The sequence below is a fragment of the Polyodon spathula genome, chromosome 6, assembly GCF_017654505.1.
Source record: "Polyodon spathula isolate WHYD16114869_AA chromosome 6, ASM1765450v1, whole genome shotgun sequence".
Taxonomy (NCBI): Eukaryota; Metazoa; Chordata; class Actinopteri; order Acipenseriformes; family Polyodontidae; genus Polyodon; species Polyodon spathula.
In genome coordinates this window covers 55,859,379-55,873,353 of record NC_054539.1, presented here as the reverse complement: position 1 = coordinate 55,873,353, position 13,975 = coordinate 55,859,379, and the positions used below count along the sequence as shown (strand labels likewise).

Below are 13,975 nucleotides of genomic sequence, written 5' to 3'. Positions count from 1 at the left end.
AGTCATCATTTCAAACTTAGCTCCGAAGCCATTGGGCAGAGACAGATACATGACGAAGGGAATGGGAGCGTGGTGGATGTGTGGGACATTGGTATTTTTCAAGGGCTGTCTGGTTCTGGAATTAGTGATCTATGAGGAACTGAATCAATGTGTTTAATTGTTCTTGTGTTATTTTGCACTTATATTACTACTGTCTGAGTATATAGTCTATCTATCATTTTGTATTTTGTGCATATCTCAGGGTTTTTATAAGCATTCCCACATTCGTCATTCTGCTCATTTCCATTGAAAATGCTCAACAAATAGGAATATTACAAATTCTATTATTACTGATGACAGACAGCTATTATCAGCATTCAAGCCTTCAATAGTTGGAAACATGGGACAAGGCATCTGTCACATGGATAAATGAGTGAATACAATTACTTCTGCCAGCATAGCGAAGATAAATGATTGTTAAACATGGATTATAATAACGTCACATTAGCAGATGAATCAAAGCATAGATGACCCAATGTATCACCATTGGAAATGTTTTGATGGAATGAGTGCAAGTGTGTCTCACAATCTGCAGGGAGTCATCACCAGTGCTCAACATGTCTACAGAAATACATATAAATGCCATTTGCCTCAATGCCAAATTGCATATGTGGAACATTGGTAAAATCAGGGTTTTTTAAATGAGGCGGCCACCAGACATTATCATCCATGCCTTTGGATGATATTGACAGGATGCATTCAGATCAATGTTGCATGACTGACTATTGTTCGTATTGCAAAAACTATACAAATCACAGCAGGACTGAAGAATTGTGGTCATGTCACACCTTCTTCTCTGTATCTTCTTTGTCCTCCATTCTATCCCAGAACAGTTTATAAACCCTGGTAGGTGAGACAAGGCTAGTACAGTTCTGAAACTCTTGCTTTATGATTGTGCGGTTGCTTGTTTGTGACAAGCCTTTTGGAATCCCCAGTGATCCAGAGTTTGAAGTTGTATAACAGATCTATTTGTTTTATTTGCCTTGCTCCTGAGGCACTTGACTACAGTATGTTGCTCTGCACTGGACAACTAATCAACTGTGAAAGACTTCTGACTGGTGAAAGACATCCTGCATCTCCAAAACTGTAAAAGGAGCTGAGAGAGACCAAAATCATTAGTTTCCCATTTTGCTCTAATAACACTCAGACCTACCTGCCTGACCTCTTCTATGGAGGTGGGTTGGAAGTAAAGCTCCGGGTTGGAGCTGTATGTTAGAGCCCAGTTTTGGAAATGGTAGCCTTCCATTCCCTGTACCTGAAAGAGTAAAAATGTTAATCACATCTGTTATAGTGCAGTTACCAACGGATCTATATATATATATATATATATATATATATATATATATATATATATATATATATATATATATATATATATATTTTTTTTTTTTTCTGATTGGGTGTATGTTCATTATAGGAATGCAGAAACATTATGACCCCTGAGTACTGGGGAGGCCTGTTGCCATCTTGGCTCTGATATAATGGGTAATGGTCTAAAGCCAAAATGGCTACCAATAGAAAAAAGATGTAAGCCACTGATCAATTGAACGGCTATATAAACCTGGAAAAGACATTCATTGGAGAGTGACAGCCATGTGGAGAGCATGTGTGAATTGTTGAATGTGGGTAGTGAGCTGCCATTCTACTACATACCTTACTACATCACATGATATACACACACTGTATACAGTACAGTGTTTACTTTACTTTCTATACAGTTGAAGAGTTTTTGTATGAAATGTCATGAAATAAATGATTCTTTAATCATTTAAACCTTTTGTGAACACCAAATCCCCCCCCCCCCCCCCCCCCCCCCCCCCCACCCCCGTCCCCCCACCCCAAAAAAAAAAATGTTTGTGTATATATGCCCATGCAATACAGTGGTTAAGGTTCTTGTGAAGAATTCCAGTGGGATCGACAGGGTGAGGCAACCCAATGCACAGAGAAACTAAGCAAGAATGCACCCTGCTCATTCCAGTCAGCAGATCTTAACCATTGCATGAAAGAGACAGGCTTGCCAGAACAAGCAGCTACGGAGAGCAACAAAAATCAAAGATGACTTTAAGTGAAGGTGTATGTATCTGACTTTCATCTACTAGCATAAGTGTATTATATAATTAAAAAACAGGTTTAAAAAAAAACAAGCAAACTTCAATTTAAAACTGTACATATACAAAGAAAAGTAAAACACACACATGCAGTAATTCAATAGCTGTTCCCCATGAAATTTCAGTCCTGTTGGTTCTTATTGACTTGTACATGTGTTAAGGAGCTTAGCTGGATGAGACTCCCCATGAGACTCTGTTAGAGCAGCAGCCCCCAGATCCTGTCAGCAGGTCAAATTCCATTGACAACCTTAAACTAAAAAGCAGATGTGCACTTCCACTAACGTTCTTCAGCTACAGAATTAAAGATCAATATGTTTGATTGTACCTCCTATTCGGTCAAAAATCTAGCCCTTGAATTGGCTATCTGTTATATGTTTAAAGAGATAAACCATGTTAAATGAGCATAAACCTGTCCTGTACTTAAGATAGTTGGAATCTATCGAGTATACCCTCTTGAGACAAACGACAACACCAATGAATGCAACAGAGAGTCACCTCTCACAGTCATGACAATGGCAGCAAAAAAAATTCCAAGTGTGATTTAAAATGCTCTCAACTCTGCATACTTCATCTGCATACTTCGAATTGAATAGGAAAATACAAGCAAAGAATTGAAAGATCTTCAGCAGGTCCAGTGACAATACTGCTGGTGATAATAATATGGAAAAAACTCCTATGCCCTATAATCAAATAGTATTAGGGTACTTTATTCAGCAAATTGAGTTAGTGTTGTAAATTGAAAGACTGGGCAATTTGTGTGCTGGGTGATTAATTTATCAGAGTTACAGCTCATTCTCATTTGATCAACAAACTTGAGATCCAACTGCCACTACATTTATTGATCCTCAAAATTATTATAAGAGGGCAGCCTTTGTCTTTCTGTGATGCTAAACCTGCTTGTATTGCACAGGATACTATCCTATGCATACAATACTTAAATATTTTAAAAAAGGTATTTTTTTAGCACTATTTGGTTGCTCATCCACACTAAGTGTATACATTATAAATCAATCACTTACCATCTTGAGCTGTTTTGAAGCTGGGGGCTCCTTTTGCGTCTGAAGGAAAGCGCTGCAGTCAAAGCACTTGGGTGTGAGGAGGCTAAGAGAGAGAAGAAGAAAATGACGGAAAGGTATTCTTGAACTGAAAGTAATGAAACTTTCTGGAAGGATGTAAAAGGATGACTCTGCTGCTTTCTGCATGGAATCTAAGTTAATGGAAGACCAGGTTCTAGGGTTTTTCTAATCATTAAAATGAAACTGTATTAAAGGTCAGTGAGGCTGTCTACCCAAGCATGGCAGAAAGCAGTGAAATAAGTTGTTTCTTGACATAGTGTAATGATCCCTCGAATATAAACTGCCTGGCCACTTTATTAGGACTCGTGCCTAATATCAAGTTGAGCTGCCATTTTCCCTGATCACAGCCTTTACACTAGTCAAACAATTTGTACACAATTCTAGTATGGTGGATGGGTGTAATATCATCTTGAAAGTATCCATCGGCATCAAGGTACAACTGCAGCAATGATTCATAAATAAGCCACACTAGGGTAGTACCAATCAGGTATACAGGTCCTAATACAGTGTATTTTTTACATCGTTTAACTGTATGCTGTCATACATTACTGTTGTCCTACTAAGTGATCGGTAACCCAAACTTTTATGGTTGCTCCAATCACTACCAACAGCAAGTGATGGGACAGTGTTAAGACTAAAAGGGCTACATTATCAGATCTTTACTCCAAATCATCATTACTATGTTTGTTTGTTTGTTTTTTTTTGCTAACAACAAAGTAAAGAGCTTTAGAGTTTCCTTTTGTATGGTTTAATTTTTATGGTTGTAAACGTTGCATAAAACACATAAGAGAATATGCACGCTACTGAATTGTATTTATTTATTTTTTTACTTCATCAACTTCCTAATTATTAACTAAACAATTTGCAAGCTGGCTTCAAGTAAGTAATAATTCCTTAGCTGTTCACTTTACTCTGGTTGCATCAACCTGATTTTAATGAGATGGACTTTAATTTGTACCTGTGTTCACAAAAAGCTGAGCCAAACGCAAAGGAAGAAGTCCAATACACGCTTAGTACCAAAAATTACAAACTAGATTGTAAATTGCATCCCTTTAGTAAAAGCATAGCAAAGTGCAATAAAGCAAAGTAAAATGATAACAAAGCATACATAATCATTGTACCATGGTAAACATGAAGGTGTGTGAGAGTTTAATATTCTCTATAGAATTCTAAATATAACCATATTGGGTTCCATACATTAATCCAATGCCCCCTGATTAAGGGATCTAAATATAATTGAATTATAAAACAGGTAATAGTTCTATCTAAGTACTGTACATGGAGATGACAGTATTCAGAGTGGATGAAATCTCTGACAGAGTCAAGGTTTTTATAGCAGTGAGCAGGGGAGAGAGGTAGATAGATTTACTTTGTGATAAGAGCTCTTTCATTTTTCATGGTCCTAGGTTTTAATTGAAAAATAGTATTTTATACTATTTTATGAGTACAATATTTGTTTTTGTGATTTTTAATGAGTTAATAATTTGTGTATCTCTTATCATCCGCCTACACAGCCTCATGTTTCACTCCTATGCTGACGACACCCAGCTCTACTTCAAACTCGACCCTGGAATCCCCTCTGCCATGGTCCGGCTCTCAGCTTACATTCAAGACATCAAGGTCTTCCAATTTTTTTCAGCTGAACACTAGCAAATCTGAACTCCTTCTAGCAGGATCTAAAACTCAACTTAAGAATCTCAATATAGCTTCCTTGAACCTCGGAAACTGTCTGCTGCTGCCTTCCCCCACAGTACGAAGCCTTGGTGTACTTCTTGACAGCAACCTGTCCTTTGATGCTCACATCTCCTCTCTTCCAAGCATACCCAAAGTCCGTCCCTACCTTTCCCTCATGGATGGGGAGATATTTTGACATGCATTTGTCTCCTCTCGACTTGACTACAATAACTCTCTTTATGGTGGTCTCCCGGCACGCACCATAAACCTACTGCAGCTTGTTCAGAATGCCCCTGCCAGAATCCTTACCAGATGTAAAAAACTGTGAACACATCACCTCCTGTCTTGCCCAGCTGTACTGGCTACCTGTAAAATAATTATTTTCAAAACTATCCTGCTCACCTACAATGCCCTTCATCACACAGGTCCCAAGTACCTCCTCAACTTGTTGACACGCTATGTCCCTGCCCGCAAGCTGAGGTCCTCCGACTCTGGTCTGCTTGTTATCCCCAAGCAAAAGTGCACCAAACTTGGAGAACACTAGTTTATCTTCAAGGCTCCGACTCTTTGGACCAATCAAAATTTAAACATAAAGCAATGCTTGCCAAAATGAATTTCCCTGAACAAATGTAATGTTGTATAGGTGTCTCATCAATTTTTGTTAGCAAATTTTAGAGAAAAAAAAAAGCTATTCATAAAATACAATCAATTTACAATATTTTTGCTGAGAACATTTATTCGTATGGGAGTTTAGTAGAATAAAATATTGTTTTCTCTCATCATTTGCTTTCATACGAACAGTTCAAGATTTATTGTGGCGATTCTGGCACCCAAGTCTGCTCAAAGTTAGCCCTGAAGGATATTCATCCAATCAGAAAAAAGAATGTGCAGACTGGAAAGGTAATAAAGACAAACAACCTCCACCTCTCAGAGGTATGAAATAGCAATCATAAAGAACCCCCTCTGACAACCTATTGGTTAAAATAAAACTTCTGAAATGAAACTAGACTTACTGAGAAAAAAAGCTGAAGTGTTGTGATCTATAACATATGTATAATACTGAGGGCATCACAAGCAGAAAGGCAGGTGCAGTGCTCAGCCCTGCATTAAACAGTTTCTGGGAAGCCAAATGTTTTTGGTCATATTTGAAAAAAACTTTTGCTTTGTTAGTTTTGATTTCCTATTTTCTCAAACACTGCATTCTGTATGGGTACAGTTGCTTTCATAAAATCTGTCCATTTGAACAAACAGTAACCTGTTGGTAATCAAAAAGCAAAATGGGGGTGGTTGCCTATAGAAGGCAATTGGTTACCTTGAAAGGCCAAGTAATAGCTAGTGGGCAGTTTGCGATTTGAAAGGCAAATAGACTATGGATAACTAGTTAGCCATTTACTAATGAAAATCTGAATGATCCACTTGGACGGTCGTTATGTAATTATAACAAAAGCAGTCTCAAGAACCTATATTAATAATGGCAATATACAGTTTACATGTCACACAATCCTCATGTTAACAATGCATAGTAGATACTGTATGCACAGGTGTTCTGTTTCATTCTGTTCTCCGCAGCCAAAGTAAAATATTTTATTTGGCCGTTCCCAGTTTAATTTACACTGAGGACATAATCAAAAAATCAACTGTCATTTTTAAAAGGAGGAGAGATGCTGCTTAAAACAAAAACAAATTGCAGCTTGAGTTGACAGACAAAACATACCTAGCGTCTCATCAAGTATAAATAACAGAAATACCAATCTTCCAGAAAACAAAAAGCCAAGATATTGTTTTCATACATTTAATTTAACACATGCAAATAAACAATGACAATTAATTAAGCTTGTCAGCTGCTATGATCTCCCTGCAAAGCAGCCAGATAACCCTGCCTCTACCCACTTGGCTGGGCAGTTCATAAATTATCATTAACCAACCTCACAAATCTCAAACATTCTAAGCAGGCTGCTCAGTATGATTAAGCTTTCTTCCATTCAGAGCAGGATAAATAACTGGGCCTTCGTTGTTTATCTGATGATAAGAAATGTAAATAGACCAGCCAGAGTCACAGATTCATTTTTAAGGAGCAGGAGCTATTGTTTATTTATTCAACTGATTGATATTCTGATTTATTTTCTATTACTTTATCAGCCTGCAAGGTGATTATATTTTGTTGGCCACTGTGAGACAAAAAATAATAATCACTCAACCTGTCATAAGCCTCCTTATCAATGCACTACATAAAAATATAATATTATGTTACCCGTTAGCAGATAATATTGCTTGATTTGAGTTTGTTTTTCAAAATATTTTAACAAAGTGTAACACCTTAGACAGGCAGGTTTACAAAAAGATGACTTGAGGGCTTTTACATGATTATAGATTAATAGGAATTGCACCACAAAATATTAATTTACAGTCTGCTTTCCCACCACAGCAGCACACAGGTTATTTAAAATTAGACCGAGACCTAGTACCAAGAATCACATAGCACTCATGTATACCAAATAAAATGTTTTTTATTTATTTATTTATTTTTAGTCAGACACATACTGTTTCACACTACTCTACTTACAGCTTATCCTGCTTTGGGCACTTACATCACCTGCAAGTGTCTTAACCACTATGCAAAACAGCCAGGCTTATTTGCATTCGTGGTTGTAGAGCTTTTAACCTCATTTCCTCTCAGGGGTCAGAATCTGCAACACTGCCTGTTACAAGTGCATCATTTGCAGCTTTAAGTGGCTCGTGATAAATTAATCTGCACTTTCTTCTAGTGGCCCTGAACCTGTCTACTGGTTATATATTTATACATACACCACTTATCTCTCATGTAACAGCTACATAAGATACGTGCAGTGTATATTATCTAAAAAACAAAGTGTTCAGTAATACATTATGGTATTTCAGGTTTTAAAATTCACTAATCTCTTTGCTTCTGTTGAAAATCTTTTTAGCCTGTTTTTAATTATTATAATATATTACATACAGTGTGTGTGTGTGTGTGTGTGTGTGTGTATATGTGTATATATATATATATATATATATATATATATATATATATATATATATATATATATATTAATTTGGTGGCTTAAAAACAAGCAAAACTTAACAAATGTACATTATACAAAATTAACTCGGTGGACAAAAACAATAATAAACAAATTACAGCTTCACACAGAAATCAAACACTGTACATTGTTTTGAAAGTTTCGCTTCTCACTCATTATGAAATGATACTGGGAGTTGCAAATGAATGAATGAATGATCCATTTCCAGTCAGAGGTCAGTCATGTGAAACGACAGTGTCGAGTTATCCACTAGTCCAGGGGTGGCCAACCCTGGTCCTGGAGAGCCATGATTCAGCAACTTTTATAGGCAACCCTTAATCATCAATTTCCGAAGAATGCCAGTTGTTGATCAATTTAGCAAGTTAATTTGTTCACTGTTAGTTTATTCACTGCCAAACATGAACTACTTTAGATGTGTAATGACTGCAATATAAGATACTGACATTAAGTTATGGTTTCAGTGTAGGGAGAGGATTATTCATTGCTTTATTAACAAAATCTGATAGTCAATCAGAGTGCAGTGTCCTGACAGGAACATTCCGTGGTACCTTTGTAAGCACTGTGTTATTTTCAGGTGCACGATAAACACTGCGCTTGCTTGCGCATGCCTAAAAAAACAACACCTAAACAACTTCCACTAAGAAAGCAGGAAAGTGCCCATTTTAATCTTTGTTAATGTAATTTATCATATTTTTCCCCCATTAAGAATATAGTATGGTCTTTTATATCCTTTTAAATTAAATGTATCATATTTTCTAGTATTTTATATCATTGTTAATGTAATTTATCATATTTTTCCACCATTAAGAAAATAGTATGTGAATATTTATCACCTGCAATACATTGGGTGTTGTTTATTTTTTTATTTGTGCACCTTTGCGGTGGACTCATTTTATTTTGTTTGTCATGAATTGTTATTTTTTCTTTTTAGAGAAATTGTTTCTGGGGTAAGCTTGCAAAAAAATAATGTATAATTAATGGTAAATGTACCTCTGTTTGAAAGTAGGAAAACACCCATCAGATCGCAACTGATTGCACATGTACCAAAATCTGACAGCATACCACTTTTAATGTGACAACGTATCACTTTCTGACATTCTGCTGGTCAAATTTTAGTACGTGTACCACATTCTGATGATGTACCTCTTTCTTACACCACTCTGGTAATAAGTGTCGTGTTAAGAGTTAAGTGTGATGTTGAATTAAAATTTTAAGAGGCAGGATGCACATTTTTATATGTACAAAATTCAGGACCAAGACTGTCTGTCAAAGTATTAAGCAAAGGTGTCGAGTTATCCACCAGTCGAGTTAACCAAGGTTGAGTCAAAAGTTTAGACACCCCAAAGGAAATGTATAATTTCTAGAAAATTCTCGAAAACAAAGAGTTTTTTAGGAAAAATCTTTTGTGCAAAAGTTTTGCTTTTGTGGATGAGGAAAAAAAGAAACAAATGTCTACAATTATTTATTACAGCAATTTTTATTGCAAAACTCAAAAAATGCCAATTCAAAAGTATTCATGCCCTTTGATGCTATGAAAGTATTGTTTACAAGAACCTAATTCTAGAAAAGTCTACAAAATGCTGGAGTGTAGGTGAACATTCTTAGAGAGTATAAAAGGCTTAGGCATAGGATCTGTTCTTCTCTGGGAGGGGCGCTCCAAAATAACAGGAAATTTGTGTAAAGTAAATTCGTATTATAAGAAGTAATTTACAATAACTGACTGCTAAATTTGGCCGGGACCATGTCATAAATTTGTAGTATCAAGAATTGACTGTACTTTCAACCAGTAACCTGCTTTGAACCAGAAGACACTGCTGGGGTGAAATGAACAATAGACTTCTTGGAAGGACAAACCTAGTGTAACCCCAGGTGTCCGGTTTCAAAGTGACAACATGCGCGTCTTCAAATTATTTTCTTACAATTACTTTAAGTATCCTGTTATGATGTTACACAAACTGGATCAGGAGTGTTTTATTAATCTTCAGTTAAAACTTGCTCTGCCATCTGAGGTAAAGGATTAATCACCCAATCTATACTCCTTGACCTAGGTGTGCACAGTCTAGGAGGATGAAATTAATAACTATGGTACAACAAGTGTACAACAGCATTGGAAATTAAAGGTCAAATTAAAATATTGATTAGACAGCATCATTTTATCCAACCTTTCTAAGGCGCTCTTTTATATGGCATGAGAAGTTGTATTCTTTGAGTGATGGTCGAGTCCTAATTATCTGAAAATAAGGATGTTGAGACACTGAAGTGCTACAGAGTGTATTTCATGTAGCGAATAGTAATGACGGTATAGATTCATAAAAATATATTTAGCTGTAAGGCTGTTTAAACTCTTGCCTACATATTGCATCACTGATGCATCACATTTGATTTGATTTGCTCTGGTTTGTGTTTTGATTCCTGAAATAAAACTGTTTTCATTAAAACTTAATGGAAGATGACTTACTTATTATTTATTTATTTTTAAATTTGGAATTGGCAATTATTTTTCTCCCCAATTTGGTCAGCCCAATTGTTTATTTCAACCTGGCTTGTTGCTGCCACCACCATGCTGACTTGGGAGAGACAAAGATGGATACATGCATCCTCTGAAACCTGTCCTGTCAGCTGTCCACTTCTTTTCACTTCAGTGGAATATCCTGGAATTGAATTGGTGACCTCCAGGCTACAGAGCACGTGTGGAGTGCCTTTAACGGATGCGCCACTCAGGAGCCCTGACTTACTATTTTTAAGAAAAAATCGAACCTTACAAAGCACTGTGCCAGGGCTGGGGCCCAGCACCTGTAAAGAGTGTTTTTTATGTTTGGTTTTGAAATAAATAAATACAAATTTGTTAATTAAGTTTGTGTTAGGCAGGGTTTGGCAGGGTTAGGTTAGAATTCCCTATTCCCAACAGTCCAATTGTCTACAATACAATGAAACAAAACACCAATATTTTCCTTAGGAATTTATCATATCTCTTGTGCACTGCTAGTTTCCCCTTCATTAAGCAGCCTAGAAGTGTTAGCACAAATCTCAGCTTGCCATGCACTGAAAAGATCGATGTTTACACCAGTCACATCAAGAAGTGTATCACCTCTGCTGGTCCAACGTAATTTGGTGTTTCGAGTCTCAGTAAATGCTGGGGAGAACAGCACTGTGCAAGCACTGGAAGAGAGATGAAGTACTGGATTGAAAGCTGTGAAGCAGAATTTAGAACAATAGTTTAAAATAAAGTAAAAAAGGTGAGAACAAATGCAGTTATTTAATGTGATTGGTGTAAAAGCAAATCCTTCTGCATTTGTAGTACAGTAGTCTGATTTTAGTTTGAAAAAAAAGAGAAACTGAGTTAGAGTGTTGAGATACTACACTAAGCATTCAGTTGGGGATCTATAATTAACATTGCTGATTGGTGAGGTATGTTTAAAAGGCACATCTAATCTAATAGCCTGAACCTTAGTTTTGTCCAGAATTGAAAATGTGTTCTGCACAATTGCATTAGAACCCATCGCATCAGAAGGTACAGAGTGAGGCTTCTCTGTGCTGCTTAGAGAAAACAAAAGGTAAAATCAAAAGATACATTTATGTTGATGTTGCATGTATTTTAAGTAGGGCAGACATATGTCACTATCCCACTGTAACTAAAAAGCATGGCACGTCACAAAAGGTTTTAGCCCTGCCTACTTTGAATACCAGCACCACTACGAGTTATATGACCTCTAGTTTTCAGAAAACTGCTTGTACTGCGTTTCAGGTCACAAGACTGCAGCTCAACTCAGATGAAAATATAAAATGTCTTGTCAGCCCCACAGTGTGGCATGTTCATTAACTAGTTTAACAGCATGAGCATAATTGAGACTGACAGATCCAATTACCTCTTCTTAACAGCATGTCATTGACAGTGTTACTGATACAGCTGGTTTTATAGTGATGATTAATGTCTATATATTTGCCTGACTGTCTGTCTTTCTGTGAGGTAAACCATAAACCCACTTGTCAGCTACTTTAAACCCACTTGAACGGTGCTTGCTTAATTATCCAAAGTTACATAAACTAACCCCAATGAGTCCTTGTAATTGTATCAGGGTTTTGCTTAAACAGGGCTTTGCCATATGTTTAAATTGACTACCTTACACCCCGTGCTTTGATCCTTGAGTGAGAATGTAAAACTCAAGCAGCCAGAAGCAAGTCACAGTGGCACCGGTAATTATTTAAAAAAAACACAACTTTGACTACTAGGTTATATCAGTACAGTACCCTTTATTAATTCTGTCTTGTCCCTCTTTGCATACCCTAATTAATTTACTGCTGCACCATTTTACCCCCCTCGAGTGCATGCCAGGATGTAATGAGGGTAGCCATTGTTTGCATATAAAATTTGGCACAGAACCACATCATGTAGCAAAGCACTCAAAGTGAAGGACAAAAGAATTCCATAAATCTTATCTGTTGTGCACTTCCATCTTAATATATAAAGAAGAAAGTATGTCTGTCTGTTTGTTCCTTTATGCATTCGGACCCTGAGGGAGCCAGTGCAACCAAATTTTGCATGGCCTCCTCTTTCATCCAGAGGAAGGTCGAGGGCTATGTTTGGATCCAAGATTTTGACCACGGGGGTACTTTATTTAGTAACCCCATTGCTGGATCACTACAGTGGCAGTGTATCTCAAATTAAAGAAACCCACAAAACCAAAAAATAAATAAAAAGAACAACATTTTTTAAAATTAAAAAAATGGCAAAAAACTAAAACAAACAAAAAAAGAAACAATGTTATATATAGGGAAAGAGGTCCGATTGCATTGTGCGACACCCAAGATCGGTAACTTATAGGAAACCATAAGGCTAGTGTTCAACAATTTGTCATGCTTGAAATATTGAATTTCCCCGGGCAACGCCAGGTGCTTCAGCTAGTTCATTATATAGGTCTCAAATGTGCAGTTTTGAAGATATCTGGTACCCGCAACCTTTCAGTGGCTTCTTTCCTGTCATTAACCCACCATCTGCTTCCTCTATTTACTTACATGTTTTGATCCAGAAGGCACTACTGAGGTGACATGACCAAAAAAGTACAAATGTAACAACACCTGAGTCATGGCAACTGAGAGCGGTCTTTAACCCAGTGTAATGGCTGATATGTGTTACTGTAGACCTATTTGATACGCTAGTTGAAGAGCAAAGCAGGTCCGATACATGCAGTTATTTTGTTAGCTGCTATCACTTTACTATAATGAATGTTCACACCCTTCTCACAACTTGGCTGAAATGTTTGTGCTTTTGGAGGATGTTGGGGCTTCAGTGTTATGAGGCTTTAATGCAAAACCCTGTTCTTAATTGTGTGTTTTAACTAGAGGCAGTGAGGCATAATACAAGGTAGCAGTGATGGATGTGAATAATGAAGCTTTACACTTTGGTTTTATGCAAGTGGGATCTAAATACCAAACACTGAGGCTATTGTGTTCCAGCACAAATATATTTAGCATTTTTATTAATTTCTCCCCAGTTTCAATTTGCAGTTAGCTTTCCAGAGAGTTAACACCGGACTTAAGTATCAGCAGCACTTAGCTTATTATAGTGCTCTGTCATTGCAATCTAATTACTTGTTTTCTGCTCTTTAATTAATGAACTTTGAAAGTCTTGCTCGGGGGTGATCGTTAAGCCTGTTTAGATCTAACAAATTCTCAAGGTCTTTCAAAATCTCTCTAAAAGTTTCCACCTTTGACAATTTTCAGCAACTCTACGTTGTGGCTCCTGCAAAGAATTATTAATCTTGATTTAACCCAGACAGATCTAATTTGAACAAACTGATGGTTACAGCACAGGAAGAGTGAAACCTTGCTATTAAGGACAGTCAAAAAACCAACAAAATGTGGGGTGTGGTCTTAAGACTGAAGCTGTATCATAACAAATTAATACCAAATGAATCTGGTAACTTAGTTCCTTATTCCTGCATGCAAATTCGTAGTCCCCTCCATTCCAGCAATGTGAGAATGAGAATCAAATGGAGGAAACAGTGGGACAATCAAT

At 36.9% G+C, this 13,975-nt stretch overlaps 1 protein-coding gene across 1 annotated transcript in view; it reads right to left on the bottom strand.

Annotated features, from left to right (window-relative positions):
- LOC121317358 (L-gulonolactone oxidase-like) overlaps positions 1 to 13,975 on the bottom strand; it is a 91,002-nt gene that overhangs the window by 64,144 nt on the left and 12,883 nt on the right. The window contains exons 2-3 of the mRNA XM_041253206.1: positions 3,167 to 3,248; positions 1,193 to 1,294 (exon numbers count right to left, since the gene is read on the bottom strand). Coding sequence (XP_041109140.1) covers positions 1,193 to 1,294; positions 3,167 to 3,248 — 184 coding nt within the window. The remainder of the gene's footprint in view (positions 1 to 1,192; positions 1,295 to 3,166; positions 3,249 to 13,975) is intronic.